This window comes from Balaenoptera physalus (genome assembly GCF_965194825.1).
Source record: "Balaenoptera physalus genome assembly, chromosome: 7".
NCBI lineage: Eukaryota > Metazoa > Chordata > Mammalia > Artiodactyla > Balaenopteridae > Balaenoptera > Balaenoptera physalus.
This window is the reverse complement of record NC_138886.1, coordinates 81,503,661-81,521,185: the sequence shown is the minus strand read 5'-3', so window position 1 is coordinate 81,521,185 and position 17,525 is coordinate 81,503,661. Positions and strand designations below refer to the sequence as shown.

General features: G+C 58.0%; 1 protein-coding gene across 3 annotated transcripts in view; it reads left to right on the top strand.

Annotated features, from left to right (window-relative positions):
* The window catches only part of CNTFR (ciliary neurotrophic factor receptor), a 39,076-nt gene extending 21,551 nt beyond the window's left edge, over positions 1-17,525 (top strand). For all 3 annotated transcript variants that reach the window (XM_082467608.1, XM_082467609.1, XM_082467607.1), the window contains exons 4-10: positions 3,655-3,888; positions 10,851-10,968; positions 11,142-11,308; positions 12,457-12,620; positions 16,097-16,277; positions 16,626-16,794; positions 16,886-17,525. In XM_082467608.1, coding sequence (XP_082323734.1) covers positions 3,655-3,888; positions 10,851-10,968; positions 11,142-11,308; positions 12,457-12,620; positions 16,097-16,277; positions 16,626-16,794; position 16,886 — 1,034 coding nt within the window. In that variant the 3' untranslated portion in view covers positions 16,887-17,525. The remainder of the gene's footprint in view (positions 1-3,654; positions 3,889-10,850; positions 10,969-11,141; positions 11,309-12,456; positions 12,621-16,096; positions 16,278-16,625; positions 16,795-16,885) is intronic.

Below are 17,525 nucleotides of genomic sequence, written 5' to 3'. Positions count from 1 at the left end.
GAAGGGGCCCGGTCAGTGAGCCGGGCTGGCTGGAGGGGGCAGGGATCGCTCAGGCTGCGCCATTGGCAGCCTCCTGCACCTCCCCCACAACTTGTCCAGTGAGTGCTGAGTCGTCCTCACAGACCACGGGGCAAGGAGCTGCACCCCTGCTGGGAAACGTTGCCACTGGCCCTTCTGCATCTGAGGCAGCACCTCAGACAGCCACGTCAGTACGAGGTCTGACCTCGAGACTCCTTGAACGAGGGAGCCTCCAAGTGTAGGGAGCTCCCCCCCTTGGTTGTGTCCTGCCCCCCACCTCAGTTGGCTCAGGTAGAGGCAGAGAAGGTGGGGGCATCTCTGGGGCCCAGGCGCAGAGCAGACCCTAATGGCTGAGCTCCATGACCCTCAAGGCTGTGGGTTCAAGGAGGGCAGTAGGTCGAGGCTCCTGTGGTCTCTTCCTCGTGAGCCCAGCACTGAGGCCCAGAGAGAGCCTGGCCTGCCCCAGGGCTGCTCCGCAGTGGGCAGGGACTGAAGGGACCACCGGGCCAGCCCATCGACCCCCACCTGCAGTCGGCCTGCCTGGGGCTCCTGTGCTGACTGGACCAGCCTAGGCCCGCCAGTGGTCTTTCCCGTTGGCCTCGCCCCTGCCCTGTGTGTGGGCATAGGCTGCATCTCTGAGAGTGTGAGACTGTCCTTGTGCGTTAGACTGTGTGCTTGTGTGAGTGAGACTGTGTCCCTGTTTGGGTGCGTTTCTCTGTGTAGTTATATCCTTGTGGGCTGTGCCCTGTGTGTGACATAGTTGATGTGTGACCGTGGCCTTTGTGGGGTTGTGTCCTTGTGGTTTAGACTGTACCCCATGTGTGATAGTTTGTTAGTTTCTCTGTTTCTGTCTCTTCGTGTGTTCGTGTCCCTGTTAAACTGTCTCTCTGTGTGTGAGACCATGTCCCCATGTGTAACTGTGCCTCTGGGTGACAGCGCCCTTCCTGTGCATGCATGTGGCCTTTTATCAGGTGTTACTGTCCCTGAAGTGGCACAGTGTCCCTGCGTAGCTGTGACCTTGTGGATGGTTGTCCTGTGTGTGCTTTTTCTTCTTTGTGGTGACTGTCTTCATCCTATGTGTATGGTGATGTGAAGTTGCTTAGGACGCTTGGGGGGACTGTTTCCAGCATGTGGTCCCCATGTGAGCCCATGTGCACAGGTGTGAGGGAGCCGTCAGCTCTATCCCTGTGTGTTCTCCATGTCCATGACCTCATCCTGTCTCTGTCTCTTATCCTGGCTTCTAACAACCTTTTCACAGCTGATTCCTTTGGAGCATTTGTCACCGCGTCAGGGCCAAGAAGCCCATCCTCCCCCTGCTGCTTGATTTAATTTCTGAAATGGACAGCACATCAGTAGGGGCAACCACGGGGCGGGAGGAAAGCTGTCCAGAGACAAAGGATTAAATCACTGCCATCTTTGGAGCTGTTGCATGGCTGTGTGTATTGCCATTGCTGTGTTAATTGTAGCAGTTGTGACACTGTGTGATTGTCATGTCACATTACCCCCTCTGCCTCTGCATTGTGGCCTGTAGTTGTCATCTGTCATTGTGTTGTCATTTTTTCATTCCTGCCCTGCCCTTACATGGTTGGTTTGTCACTGTTGTCAGGTTGTGTTTCCATTTCCTTTGTGAGGCAGACAGGGTTCCCCACGTGTTACCCCACTGCCATTACATTCATTGTGCTGTTGGGTTGGTTTCCTCATCTTGCGGCTGTACCTGCCCCCCAGTATTAAAGGGCCATACCGGGGCCATGTTAGTTCTGAGCTGCTGTTGGTCAGTGTTGATGTGTTGCTGCTGGGACTGTGATGGCCACGCCCCCTCCACGATGGTCAGTTTTCAGCCTCCTCCTCAGGCCGCTGGATGCAGAGTCTCTGCTGGGGCGGGGGGTGTGTGTGTGTGTGTGTGTGTGTGTGTGCAGAGAGAGGGGCTTGGCGTGTTTCCTGGAAGCTCAAGGTTTTTGGAAGGGAGGCTGGAGGGGGGCTCAGTGGCTAGGGCTGGTGGACTGGGGGGGGCTCTATGGCTTGAGCCGTGGACACTGGGCCTCTGGTCAGAGGGAGGCCCCCAGTCAGTCTCTGGTCCAGCCTCACAGCTGTGGCCTCCAAGGCCCCCCGGCCACCACCCTTCCGCCTGTTCATCCTCTGTTCGGCTGGTCCCAGGCCCCACAGACGAGTGGTCAGGGCTGGCTGGGTTTCCTGCTTCCCTCTCCTTTGACGGGGACAGAGAGGCTCAGAGAGGGGCGAGACAGAGACAGGCAGCGGGGGAGAGAGCTGGAGACACAGAGAGATCCCCGGCACAGGGAGGGTGACCGAGGTAGCAAACAGGGACAGATGTTTCAGCACAGAGAAAAGCAGAACTGGGGAGGGGTCTATAAAGGAGGGAAGGGGGCAGCTGGCGGCATGGGGCGGGGGGTGGGGGGGGATCCCTACCCCCTGCAGTCCTGGTGGTGTTAACAAGTCTAATTAAGAGGCCACTGGCCCAACTTAATCGGCTCTTTAACAGGAATTGCCTCTGAAAATCCCCCGACTCTGCGGGGTGGCTCTCTGGAGGGGAGATGTGAGGGAGTGTTAACGAGGGATCCCGAGACCACCCCCCCGCCCCCCTCCCCCTCGCTCTGCCCCTCCCACCCTCACTCCACAGATCTGGCTGGGATCAGGGAAGCATCTGTCCTTCCAGGCTTGGGAGGCAGGATGAAGAGGGTAGATTCGCATCTCCCGGTGCCCGCTTCTCTGGGGCTGTCTGTAGAATCGGTGCCTTGGACATCCTCTGTCCCACTCGCCTCCCCACCTAGCGCTGCCTCTTGACAGGTGCTCCCTCCCGCCCTTCCACTCCAGTCTCCTGGGCTCCGTCCATCACGCCTGGGTTGCCGAGGCCAGGGCTGGGGTTTGCTTTTGGCTCTGACAGGCCCCTCCTGGGGGCAAGAGAGGAATGGTCAGAGAGCTCCCTCAGTCCCAGCACTCCCCCACCCACACCCCAAGCAGTTCCTGCCTCATGATGATGTTGACAGCTGCCAGGAGTTCCCTAGGGCTCCTGTCCTGGACCCTGCCCATTCTCCCTTCTCCTGCTGCTGCCCCAGCCCTGTATGGTTGGGAGCGCGGGGCTTGTCAGGGGCTCAGAGTCAGGGAGAGGGAGAGAGGCAGGACAGAACGACAAGGATGGGGAAGATGAAGAGATGGGAAGAGACAGAGGGAGGAGTTCAGGAGAGGGGCCCCTCAGCCCCAGCTTGCCTGGGTAGCAGATGTCAGTGACTGGGGCTGGGCCTGTTGGTGGCAAGAGGTTGGGGTCGTGGGGGTCAGGAAAACTTTTAAAAGGACCTGGGGACTGGAGGTGAACTGGGTCTTCTCTCCCAGCATGCTACACAAACTCTCTACACATACACACATACACACACGGTCCCCAGACGTGCACACACACGTACGAGTTTGGAGGCACTCATGTACCTGTACCCTTGTACGGCCGCACAGGAATTTTGCATACCCCTCATCTCCCCAGGACACTCACACCGTGAGACTCAGAGCCTCTCGGCCTGGACTCCTCACTTGTGCACATTCACGGGCTCTCATCCGTGCACGTTTGCCTGGGGGTGCTGGGTGGGGCTGTGACCTGTGACTTTTGCCTTGTGCCCTCCCTGCCCCCCACAGAGACACCCCACGTGCAGTACGAACGCCTGGGCTCAGATGTGACTCTGCCGTGTGGGACGGCGAACTGGGATGCAGCTGTGACGTGGCGGGTGAATGGGACAGACCTGGCCCCTGACCTGCTCAACGGCTCTCAGCTCGTGCTCCGTGGCCTGGAACTGGGCCACAGCGGCGTCTACGCCTGCTTCCACCGCGACTCCTGGCACCTGCGCCACCAAGTCCTCCTAAATGTGGGCTGTAAGTGTTACTCCCAGCACCCCTCATTTGACCTCCCACTTCACTCAAGGGCGTTGTCCATGAGGCCCAGACCCTTGGCCCGGTTCAAAGCCCCTTCCTGGTGGTAGTGGTGGAGGCCCTGACCCTTGCCCTCTGATCCTATTTGAGCCTGCTCTTCTGACCTCTGAGCCCAGTCTCACCCCCTGAGTCCGGACCCCTGGCATTTTGCACTTGTATCCACCCCCACTGGAGATCTTTGAGATCCTGAAATCCTGTTCCCTATGACAAGATGGGCACGGGAGGGCTGGCAGGCATGGCCCACCTGGGGCCTGGTGGGGAAGAATCCTAGAGTCCCAGCTCCGAGCTGGAGTGGCCTCACTCCACTGTGTCCTCTCACAGGGTCTGGCCCTGAGGGCCTTAGGGAAGAAAATGGGGTATACGGTTATGCAGGTAGAGGTGTGGCACTCTGGGAAGCTCCAGGGAAGAAGGAAGGCTTCCTGGAGTGTGAAGCACATGGAGACTTGGAGGATTTGGAAGATACACTGAAAAAGTTCTTTCTGGCAGAGAGCTGAGTGTGACCATAGGCTTCAGAGGCTGGGAGGGCATGAAAAGGCCACTTGGGTTGGTATAAATGGCAGAAGGGAGCTGAAGGAGGGGACGGGGCAGATCATGATCCTAGAAGCTGGGGAGTGACACGATCAGAGTCATGTTGTTAAAAGGTTCTTCTCTCTGTGCTGCGGGGAGGCAGGTGGATGGGCAAAGGCGGGGGCGGGAAGGAGGCTATTGCTGGGATGCAGGAGAGATTAGGGGCACCTAGGACCGGGGCATAGAGTTGGGGAAGTTGAGAGGGGGTGATTGGACCTCCAGGAGCTGGTGATGGATTGGAGGTAGGGAGGACAGGAGAATAGAGAGTGGGAAGAGTCAAGACGGCTGGTGGTACCAATTGCTGCAACAGAGACAAGGTGGAAGGGTCAGCTGGAGGAGAAGATAGTGTGTTCTGTTTACACGGTGTCTCAGTTTGGGTTTCCCTAGAATCAGGTGAGAATTTACATACAGGTAGTCTATTTGGCAGGTGACAGAAACATCATAAGGGAATGGGAAAGTGATAGAAAAGGAAGTTAAGCTAGCCAGTAAAGGGGGAGTTATCTAGCCACTGCTTCTGGGCAACTGGCGCTTAACCCGCTGGGGGAGCCCCGGGAACCGAGGCAGAAAATGTGTCTCAGAGTTCTCCTGCCTAAGGAGTGCGGGGGCTCAGATGCTTATACACTAAGGGGTCGGGGTGGGGCTGCTTTAATTCCCCAGCACTTTTGGCCTGATGCCCTGACAGGCAATGCAGGTTTTGGTGGCCAAAGAAAGCTCTGAGGCAAATAACTGCAGAAGCAGTCAGCGGGTATGGGTGAGGGATCTGCGGCACCACCATCTGCTATAGACATGTTGGGTTGTGGTCCCCGGGGGACAACCGGGAGTTGATGGCTGGTAGCCAGTGAATCTGAGGGTCTGGGACTCGGGGAGAGGCCTGTGCTGGAGATGGGAATTTGGGGGGGGTGTCAGCATTAACTCCTTGGGAGGGGGTGAGATGGCCAAGGGTGAGATTGTGGGATGAGGAGAGAAGAGGACCCAGAACCCAGCCCTGAAGACCATCACTGTAAAAGGGGTTGATGGAAGAAACAAGCCACAAAAAGATGAAAGATGAGAAGGAGCCGGCAGGAAGGTAGAAGGAAGAGCAGGTGAGTGTGATTCAGAAGAGGCGTTTGGAGCATCGGGATGGTGAGGTTATCAGTGTTGCTGACGGTCATCTGGGCAGGCCTCTGGAGCTCAGCCAGAGGCACCAACTGACAGAGTAAATACTCTGAAAATAGCTTCTTTTCTTCTTGAGCCAAGGATTCAAGCTTCTCCGGCCTCATCCCACTTGGGTGATGCACCCCACTGTCTGAAATGGTTTCTTTACTCCTGGGAGCTACTGAGGGGAGGAGATGCTTGAGGGACCTGGAAGCAGGCCCTTTCCCCACTATCAGGAGACTGGTGTGGACAACCGTGGGAAATGTTAGGCTGAAGTGTTGCTCAGGGTCCGCCACAACACTGACCCGTCAGTGGGGCTAGAGGAGAGGTACAGGTATGTTTTGGTAGGGATGTTCCTTTCCCCACAGAAAAGCTCTTTTATGTGTTTAAACTGGAGAGATGGCGGTCATCATGAAACGCCTTAGTTGCAAACCGAGGGTGGAGTGACCCCTGTCGGCCAGCTTGAGATATGCAGGATCAGCCCACCAGAGTCCTCCCTGGCCCACCACAGGGTACGTTAGAAGTGGACCATGCAGCCTAGCCCTGGGCCCTTACATGGGGAAAAAGGCCATATATTGAGTGCAAGGAGTATGAGGCCAACTTGGTACAAGTCACCCATACCCTTGTCTTCTCAGTTCGAGTCCCAGAAGTCCTCAGGATGGACAAGGCTGGCTGTGATGGCTGGGCCTTGGTGGCTCTGGGCCCCCATTCCTGATGACTCGATTTTCTTTGAGAGGTCATTGGAAGGGGATTGGGTCTAGATGTAATGCCTGTAGCCATACCCACAGCTGCCCTTTGTGACCAGAACCCAGACCTTTTATATATAGTGCTGATCACTCCCCAGGCCCTGCCTGTCAGAGGAGAGCTGGCCATGAGTTGGCTGTAGCATTAGTTACAGATACTTATCTCTCATTGCCTTGTTTCCTTCTAAAGAGTTGGTCAGAGGAACAGGGGACATTAATCATGATTGTTTCAGTCACTTTATATTAGTAACAAGAGACTGGGTTTGGCAACACTCAATATCAAATTATCCTTCTCGCCAGTGCTCAGAGAACAGGACAAAGCTACCCCTGATTTGTGGGCCATTCAAACTAAAAATTATTCAGTATTTATCCTAAACATATAAGATTTTCATGTCTCTATTTCCAAGGGAACCTGATCATAAAAATATTCCGTTGAAAGTCCCCTTAACCAGGCTGATCCCTGAACTGCTTCCTCCTGACCCACCTTCCTGCCCTCAGGCAGATGGTCACAACCAGCAAGGAGGCCCCTACCCAGGGTGATGAAAGGACCCCCCACATTAGGAAACAGGATCACAAGGTTCCTTTCAGTAGCATCCTTTTTTGTTTCCTTAGACACTGCTAATTCCGTGTCATTCTGATTTTAAGCTGAAATAAATCGGAGATTAAGTGACTAATTTTAAATAGACAGTTCTTTGTCCAGGTTTCAAATATTTGTATTTGATTGGTCAGGACAGGAGCTCCTGAACCCCTGGTTCAGCATCGCTTCCTCCTCAGCTCTGTTTGGTGGGGAAGGAGAGAGCAGCCTGTGGTTGAAGAAGAAATTGGGGAGAAAAGATGGGTAGATGGTGGGCATTTAGGAGTCCAGAAGTTGGGGTGCCTCGAGGGATGTCACGAGATAAGGTTAGGACAGGCCATGGGTCTTGAATGCCAGGCAGGAGGAGGAGGAGTGTGGGTGCGGCCCAGGCAGGGCTGGAGCTGGAAGGGTCACCCCGCCCCGCCTGGCCTGATCTGGCCTGGCCAGGGGTGTGGGCAGCCCGCCCCTCCTCCTCTCTGAACTGGCGGGCAGGCCTCGTGCGTGCTGGGGGCTCCAGCCCAGGCGGGCTGGCGAGATGAGAGGAAAAACATGCGGTTTGGTGGGCTGGACATGGAAAAACAAGCCAATTAGGAAAACAAACAAATCCTGGGCCAGCGGGGGTACACGCACGCATGCACACGCACACACAGCCCCGCGTGGGACTCAGGGACGCCCTGCCACAGGCTGATGCTGTCACTTGGGCATCTCAGGAGCCCCCATGGGGGCAGTTCAGGAAGTCTGGGCATCCAGGAGCATGCCTGTATGTGATATCATGACACGTATGTGTATGGGCTTTTGCTCACACACAGCCTCTAACATGCTCTCACACGGTGTTCAGCTCATACGTGTGAACACACTTGGAATTCTGGGCACCTTCCCACACCCACAATTTGAAAAATGCATTCAGACTTAAGTTCCGTCTCATACGCAGTGTCTCAGGTTTGTAGTCCCGCTGTCACTGTTTCACACACAACGGCGCATTTACGCGGAGGACCTCAGCCACACAGCCTCACACGTGTAGACAACCCCCAAGTCACACAGCCTCACCCCGAGCCCCACACAATGCAGTCACCCGGCCACGCACAGCCAATCGCAGCAACACTGCTGCCCAAAGTCCCAGTCACACACAGGAAGCCTCTCGGAGTTACGCACACAGCCTCACAATGGCAATCTCTTACAAACAGCTTCTCCCCTGACTTGCAGCACGCTCCCAGCAGGCCTCCTAATTGCATACTGTCCCACAGCCTCACACTTTGTCTCTCTCAGCACACCCACCTCCGCCCACCCGGCCCCTCAGCTGGGCTCCAGCTGCAGCAAGTCACTCCTTTTCTTCCTTTTCTTTGTTTTTCTTTCCTCCTTTTCCCTCTGAGAAACCTGGTCCCTGTCAGGAAACCCAAGCCCTTCCCTACTCAGGGCCCAGGGCCAGGCTGGAGTAGCCAGATGACAGACAAAGCCCTGCCTGCCCTCCCTCCCCGCCGCCCGCCCCCCATGACCTGCCCAGTCAGAGAGGGGAACTGGTTTGCGGGGGGATGTCTGAGGGGAGACGGGTCCGAGGCGGGGGACGGTCAGAGGGAAATGGAGGAAACCGGCCACTGGGGAGGCTGGGCGGGTGCGGGGGCCTGCGAGTCCAGTGCCATGGCCCGCTCTGCCCTCCAAAGAGTCCCAGGTGGCAGGGAGCTGACTCTGCAGGCTTCAGTCCCCCCTCCCCCGCCCCCCGCCCAGTGCCCTTCTCCTTTGAAGCTGGGGGTAAGGGAGGGTGGTGGTAGGAGGGGACAGTGGAGGCTTCTCAGCCAACCTCGGAATGTCCTTTCCTCCTGGGGTGGCTGCCAACGCCGGCCTGGCCCACAGGCCCCCACGAGGCGCTTCCTGTGTCCTTGGCCACCCCCCACCCCCCCGCACGCCTCTGTGCCCCTGGGCAGATAGGCACGGGGTACGTGAGGCGCGCAGGATGAACATGGAAGAGACACAAGATGGACATGGGGCCAGGAAGGCTTCCTGGGGGAGGCAGGCAGCAGCGGGCAGAAAGCAGGCTGCCCCTCGTGCAGGCTCAACTGGCCTCCAGCTCTCCCCTGCAGGCCAGGGGCTGGAGCCACCTCTGCCCACAGCATAGCCCACGCCACCTGCCACATACAAGCTCCCCTCATGCCTCTCTGACCCCTTCATCTCCCCTGCTGCAAAGCCAGATCGGGCCCTGGGGGTTCGGCCCCAATACATACGTCCTTCACATATACTGGACATGTACATGCAGTCACACACAGTCACTCGCAATCCCGTGCACACTGTGGATGGAAGCCCACGGCTCCCCAAGTATCACCACGGCCACTCAGCAAGTGTGGACATGCACTCCCCCTCACCGTCCCTGGCTTATTGAGCCGCCCCCCTCCCACTTCCTGTCCACCTGTCAGGCAGGGGGCGGGGTGGGGGGGCACAGGCGGGAGGTGTCAGTGTCCCTGGAGCCATGGACGGACATGCCTTGCCTGGGTCAGATCACAGAAGCTGCCTCCTTCCAGGAACCTGAGCCGGCTGTCCTCATGCCTTACCGAATGCCCGAGGGTGGAACAGCTGGGCTAAGTGCTCACGGCAGCAAAAAGAGTGGTTAGACAGCAGAGAGGACTTCCCAAGTATGTGTGTGTGGTCGTGTTGGTGGGTATCCCCATCCTGGTGTTTAGTACCAGCTCTGGCTTGCTGTGTGACCACAGGTAGGTCCCCATCCCTCTCTGGCCCTCCGCGTTCCCCAGAGTAAAGGCAGCTGCTGACCATATAAAGGGCTTCTTTTTTCTTTTTTAAATAAATTTATTTATTTATTTATATTTGGCTGCGTTGGGTCTTCGTTGCTGCGCTCGGGCTTCCTCTAGTTGCGGCGAGCGGGGGCTACTCCTCCTTGCAGTGCGTGGGCTTCTCACTGCGGTGGCTTCTCTTGTTGCGGAGCACCAGCTCTAGGGGCATGGGCTTCAGTATTTGTGGCACACGGGCTCAGTAGTTGTGGCTCTTGGGCTCTAGAGCGCAGGCTCAGTAGTTGTGGCTCACGGGCTTAGTTGCTCTGCTGCATGTGCGATCTTCCCGGACCAGGGCTCAAACCCGTGTCCCCTGCATTGGCAGGCGGATTCTTAACCACTGCACCACCAAGGAAGTTTCCTAAAGGGCTTCCTTAGGGGTCTGTGATGGAGAAGCTGGGGGCTGGGGCTGGGGTGAGGTACACACCAAGGGAACAGCAGCTTCCTCTCTGCACACACACACAGTCACACATAGTCATGTGCTCTGAGAGCCATACACATAGACATTCCTACATACGTACCCACATACCATCACACATCACTCATTCATGTCACACACAGAGACACATATGTGACATATATGCATATGAACAGCCGCCCAGTGCTGTCGTTCATGTGGAGCCACCAGGCCTGTCCTCGTGTTTCTCATTCTCTCCCGAGGGGAAGCCTGGGATGTCTCTTCTCCAGGGAGTGCACCCTGATCACCCCACCAACCAGAGGACCCGGTCAAGACCCCCCCCTTGGCCTCTGTTGCACAATCTTCCTCTGGAAATGGACGCAGTGTGGCAGGAGATTTGGGGCTGGGGCCGATTCCCCCAGACATCACCTCCATCCTGTGATCGATGAGCTGAGGCCTCCCCACAGTTCCCGCCTCCATTGAGCAAGTGGGGGGGCTCTCTCTCCATACAGCCCGTTTTCCTTTAATTAAACATCTGGCTCTCTGTGGCCTGGGAAGCCTCAGACCCTCGCTGACAGCACCCTCCCCCCGCCACCTCTGGCATCGCTGATGGGTTGAAGGGGGAGAGCTGGGGTTCTGGGGCCCACCTGTCCCCACACTAACGCAGGGGACTGGGGGCTCCAAGAACGCCCTGACCGTGCTGTCCTCACCCCCAGTGCCGCCGCGGGAGCCCGTACTCAGCTGCCGCTCCAACACTTATCCCAAGGGCTTCTACTGCAGCTGGCATCTGCCCACTCCCACCTACATCCCCAACACCTTCAATGTGACTGTGCTGTGAGTAGACGCACCTGTGACCTGGTTTCAACCCTGACCTCTGACCTCTCCCCCGGCCCCCCACCATGCCCTCAGTCCAGACCCTAGCCCAGCCTTGGGCTTGACCTTCCCCCAGCCTCTGCCCTACCCGACCTTGATGTTGGTAACGGTGCCTGGGCTTCATCCCTCCCCAGGCATGGCTCCAAGATTATGGTCTGTGAGAAGGACCCGGCCCTCAAGAACCGCTGCCACATCCGCTACATGCACCTGTTCTCCACCGTCAAGTACAAGGTCTCGATAAGTGTCAGCAACGCTCTGGGCCACAACGCCACAGCTATCACCTTCGATGAGTTCACCATTGGTGCGTGGGGAGGGGGTGGGTCCCTGCTGCATACTCCAGTGGGAGTAAGTGGGTGTTTGCCAACGTGTATATGAGCATTGGTGGGGGTGTCCACATTGTGTGCCCAGGTATATGTGGAACGTATAATGTGTACATATATGCGTGGCATGTATATACCTGTGAACATCTGAGTGGATGTCCTTCACCTGCCAGGGCCGAGAGACCTCTCCAGCGGCTCTTCCCATCGTCTCTCTGGCTCCCAGAGCATGCACGAGGGGGAGGGGGGCAGGCTGGGCCAGACCCTTGTGCAGCTGCAGCCTCCACCCCCCCCACCCCACGCTAATGGCTTCCTTACGGCCTGTGATGAATGAGGTGTCAGAACAGGAGACAGGACTGGGAGAGATACTGCCCTCCCCCCCCACCCCATCCCAGCCAGACCTTCTGCCCGCCCCTGCCCCATCCTGGCCAGACCCTCTGCCCGCCCCTGCCCCATCCCGGCCAGACCCTCTGCCCGCCCCTGCCCCATCCCGGCCAGACCCTCTGCCCGCCCCTGCCCCACCCCGGCCAGACCCTGTGCCTCTGCCTGCCCCACCCACAGCATGGCTGGGTCCCCAGCCAGCCTCTTGCTATGTGAGCTGGGCCCTTAGATGCTCTCATCAGATCCTCAGCCCACTTCCAACCCAGATCTGCAACACCTGTGGACCGTCTTTTAACCTTGACCCACAGAGCAGCTTCAAACCCAGACTCTTCCAAGGGAGGCCGTGTCTCAGTTTGGAACTGGAAAAGTTGAGGTGAAAAGCCAGGCTTGGGGAAGTATATGATGCTGGTACAGGCTGGGGTGATCCAGGTGATGATGAGGGTAATGGTAGGGCATGACATAGGCTTAGTAATTGGGATGCTGGTCATCATGAGGATGGGGTTGATGATGGGATGAAATTTATGATGTTGATATCATGAGCTGGTGACAGTGACTATAGTGACCGTCATTGGTGATGACAGGGATGTGAAAGGTGGAAGTAATGAGATGGTTGTTAACGGTGGTTGCCAAAATTGACAACAGAGAAGAGCGATGATGATTGATGTGCATTGGTTGACATGGTGGCTGGGGTTGACGAAATGGGGTTGTTCCAAGAGATCAGTGTGGTACTGAAGCTGTGTTTCCTCAACAGTGAAGCCTGACCCTCCAGAAAACGTGATAGCCCGGCCAGTGCCCAGCAACCCTCGCCGGCTAGAGGTGACATGGCAGACCCCCTCGACCTGGCCTGACCCCGAGTCCTTTCCTCTCAAGTTCTTTCTGCGCTATCGACCCCTCATCCTGGACCAGTGGCAGCATGTGAGTGCCCAACCCTGCCCTGCCCAGATCCCGAGAGCCCGAATCAGAGCCACACGGCATGGGAGGCCCCCGTATCCCTGCTGCTAGCTGTTCCAATGTGAAGCCTGAGGGCAGTCAGAGAGGCTTTCCGGGGGGAAGAAGGGACCAGGTGAGCCTGGAAGGATGGATGGAGCTGAGGGAGATGTCCTGATCTAAGGTCCTTAGGGGTTCCTGGTGACCTCCATTAGGGCAACAGGAACGCATCTGTCGTTGTGGCTCCGCATGGTAGTGGAGAGAAATGCTGGGAGGCAGATGGCAGGCAGTGTTTCCCTTTTCTTACCTCTGGCTTCAGCCCTGATCAGACATCTCCCTCTTACACTCTGGGCCAGTCTCTGAGCCTGTGCTGGACCCAAGGGGCAAGATAGTCCCTGTCCTCAAGGACTCACAGTTGGTCTCAAGGGGTCAGAATCAGGCAATAGAGTCAAGCTCAATCCAGGGTGTGAGCTCAGGCCGTGATTAGTGTCATGGCTCCAATGTCAAGTCTACCTTAGAGGTCAGCTTAAAGTTATGGGTCAGAAGGTGGTCTGGACCGGGACCGAAGCAGTGGACGGGGGGCAGTATGGGGTCAGGCTGTGGTCTGGGATGTTGATCAAGTTACGAGAGCGAGCTCTGGGGAGCAGCCAGGGGTTTGGGGCAGACTTGAGTTTCTGTCTCCTTGAGGGCCCTGGGTCCATAGGGCTGTGGGTGCTATGTGGCCCGTGAGGTCTGTGGGCTAGGTCTGGGGCTGGGAAGGTGCGCCCTGGGGCCACCCAGGCTGGCACCCAGGGTCAACCTGTGCCCCCACCGTGTCCACCTGGTTCCAGCCTCATCTCCTCCTGCGCCTCTCCCAGCTGGCCTTTAAAGCGCGTAATTCGATTCCAGGGCGCCTGTCCTGGTTGCAGGCCTGGCTCCCACAAAGGCTGCTTACATGCTCATATGTTCCCTGACAGAGTCCGGAGTCCCTCCCGCCTGGCCAGCTGCCCGCGACTAATGCATTGCTAATAACCAGGGTCTAGTTTCACAAGCCCCCCTCTCCTGCTAACTAGCTGCAGGCAGCAGCCCCGCGCGTCGCAGTGCACACGCCTTGCAGTGGACCTGGCACACTGCCTACCACACACACGCGGGAACATGCACGCACACACGTGGCCCCCAGCAGGAACCATGCTCCCTACGTGCGTGTGACTAACATGCCAAGGCCACCCACTGGCCTGCATCGTGGGCAGAGCTGACCCCAACGCTGACGCGGGCAGAGCAAAATATGTGGGCTCCGTGGCAAGAACGTGAGTGGCCTGTGGCACATGTTATCCCTGCTCCATGTGACATTGATATTGTGGTTAGCTAGATTTATGGCTCTTTTGAACTTGAGTTTTGCTCTGAACAGAATGGACTCTCCCCAGTCCTTAAGCTTGGAGAGAGGCAGGTGTATGATTGGGAGGGGGAGTGGAGGGGACAGCAGAGAAAAACATCACTTGGATTTTCAGGAGGATGTGAGAGATACAGGTCAGGAATTACACAAGAATGGGCACCATGAGGTCTGGCAGGGGCTGTCTCAGCATGGACAAGGGGGAGGCGAGTCCTGGGACCCAGCATGGGTTCCCTGCATCTTCTGCTCTGGGCCTAACTCATCAGGAAGGCTGGGAGGGCATGTTTGATGTCTGCTGCTAGAGACTAGATGGAGGACTCCTAGGTAAGGCGGATGCCAGCAACTAGGGAATTCCTGACAGTTGTGGAGCCATTCTCTTAAGGGGCTGGATTAAGGGATCAGTGACAACCTAACAAGAAGGGCCCAGGCCTAGGAGATGTGGCTTCCAGGAGGGCACTGCACTTCTAGGCCACATTCCTAGAGGTACGGTTGGTTGCCCACCATAAGCCCACCAAGGAGGTGGTAATTTGATCTGCTCCCCATGGCCCTCTCCCTTTGGGGGAAGACAGATGTGGAGATCCGGGGGACAGAATCAAAGGAGGAGGCCCGAGGGTCAAATCCTGGGAAGAGGGAGAAGGAGCCGAATGAACGAGGGCTACTTAGCCAGAGGGGGTCTTTACAGAGCAAAAGGGGACTGGGGGACCAGAGGTGGAACTGGGCCCCAACTCCAGGAGAGGAGGGTCTCTGGGGCCCACCGATCTTCCAGGGCTGGGAGTAGGACTTACTGAGCCCAGATCTGGGCCCAAAATGGCTCTTATACCGACTCTGGCCTTTGCCAGTACCTCCTATCTCAGGCTCACAAACCCTGGAGGAATTGGGAGGCTTTCCCGCCCCACTTGGACCCAGCTGCACACACATGAATCCACATACACACACGCACATGGACTCACAGACTGTCAGGTCAGGTAGCCCAGACCCTGGTTTTCTTGGGGGAAGAGTGTAACAGGGACCCAAAAAGCCCTGAAGCCAGACGTGGCCCAGAGCGGGCCCCCTCCTCCGCCCCTGCCGGCTGCCCCTGTTTACGAGGCGCCTTAATGAGGCGGCGGGTGCCGCTGAGATGAACCAGAGCCCAGCCTGGGCCTGGGAGGGGCGACAGACAGGCAGGCCAGCCTGGAGGGTGGGGGGAGACCCTCAGGATGGGGCCGGCCAGGGCGGGGGTGGGGTGGCCACACCTCCAGGAGGAAATGGAGCAGCTGTCCTGCTGTCCTGCCGCCCCAGGAGCTGCCCCCCCACCCCTTTTCCACCTCAGGCAGGGCGATGACCATAAGTGAGGCCACCCTGAGGGGGAGACCCAGCTGGGGCCAGGCTGGTGGGTGCGCCGGGCATCTGGGAGCCCAGGCTCTGAGCTGGAACCCGTGATAACGACAGAGCTGGCTGAAGTCTCTTTGGTGTTCACCATGTGCCTGAGTCCTCATTACAACCCTGTGAGAGAGATCATTAACGCCATTTTACAGATGAGGACCGCAAGGCATGTGGAAGTTAGGTAACTTAGTCACCTAGTTAGTAGGGGATGGAGCTAAAATTTGGACTCGGGCAGCCTAGCTCCATGCCTGCGTTTGTAACCTTCCCTTTAAACAGCTCCTTGATGGAGTGGGAGAGGGCAGCACAACATTACGCCTCTCTCACCCCATTCCTCTTGTCGCCTCCAGCTGGAACTGAGGTCGGGACTGGGCTGGGGCTAGTGAGAGAGCTGGGGTGACAGCAGAGTGAAGACACTGAGCAAAGTCCTCCTTACTCTCCCCTCGGGGCATTTCTCATCTCCTTAAAGATCTCCTCCCTCAGGACTGTCTTTGCTCCCTGCGGGGGGGGGGGGGGGGGGTGGTGGTGGGAGAGGGGGGGGTCTCCTCCCAGAGAAGTCTTCACTCTCCCAGGGATATTCTCAGTGTCCTCCCCCCAGGGAAGTCCTCATTCCCTGCAGGGGTGTTTTCACTCCTCTCTCCCCACAAGTGTTCTCACTTCTTCTGGGGGTGCCTCACTCTCGTGACCCCCAGGGTCCGCCGTCCCTATACCCCCCCACCCCGTGGTTTGGCTGCAGGTGGAGCTGTCGGATGGCACAGCGCACACCATCACGGATGCCTACGCTGGAAAGGAGTACATCATCCAGGTGGCGGCCAAGGACAATGAGATTGGGACGTGGAGTGACTGGAGTGTGGCCGCCCACGCCACACCCTGGACTGAGGAGCCACGACACCTCACGACCGAGGCCCAGGCCCCCGGTGAGCCCGCCCCCTGGGCTCCCTCCTGCTCCTCCTGGGACTTGGAGCATCTGCTCCAGGGGTCTCCACAGTCTGTGTGGCTGCCACACTCCCGTCGGTCTGTCCAGCCCCTGCTGTTCCTTGTCCTTGTTGTCTGGACACTCCAGGTAGGGGCCTCTGGATGGACGGGTCCTCTGTGTGCCTTGGGGAAGCAAAGACCTGCCTGATGGGTGAGGCAGGGGCTGTCTGACAGGAGAGGCAGCCCTGGTCTGACACAAGAAGCAGGAGCAGTGTGCCTGTGGACCCCAGATGGAGGTGGGACTCCAGCCCCGGCCCGGCCCAGCCCTGAGTTTCCCCCATGTTCCCCAGAGACCACGACCAGCACCACCAGCTCCCTGGCACCCCCACCCACCACGAAGATCTGTGACCCCGGGGAGCTGGGCAGCGGCGGAGGACCCTCAGCGCCCTGCTTCATCAGTGTCCTCGTCACTCTGGCCCTGGCTGCCGCTGCCGCCGCTGCCGGCAGTCTCCTGATCTGGTAAGTGGAGTGAGGCTGGGTGGTGGAGGGGAGCCCGAGGGGACCCCGACCCCACCCTCTTCCCTCACAGCCTCCTGCCCTGTCCCCCCAGAGCCCGGCATCCCGTGAGGACATGCCAGCGCACCTGCAGAGGAGCAGGAGGCCGGAGCTGAGCCCGAAGACCCCGGTTTCTATTTTGCACACGGGCAGGAGGACCTTCGGCATTCTCTTGAGACACAATTTGTAGAGACCCCGGCAGGCCCGGGCCTGCCGCCCCCCAGCCCCGCCACACCACGCCGGCCCCCCTCCCTGCTCAGGGCAGGGGGCCATGCAGCTAACCCACCCACCAAAGAGCACCCACACCTCCGTCCTGAGCCCTGGGGCTGGGCCCTCCGACGCCAGCGACTCCCAGGAGCCCTTGCGGGGCCTGAGGGGAGCCCCTCACATCCACAGTCTCGCCTCCTGTCCCAGCCTCCTGTCTGTTCCAGGGTCTCTGTTGCCACCATCAGATTATAAGCTCCTGACGCTGGGGGGGGGCCCGGCCATCCCCTTCCCCCAGCACCCACACTTTTCAGTGCCCCGCCTCCGCCCCTGTTTTGTACGACCCTCCCCTTTTCCTGCTCCTGCCCCGCAGTATTTAATGCCCTGTCAGTCCCCTCTAGTCTGACTCAGTGGTAACTTGCTGTATTTGAATTTTTTACAGATGTATATACGGGGGTGGGGGGTTCTCATTAAACGTCACCATTTCATGA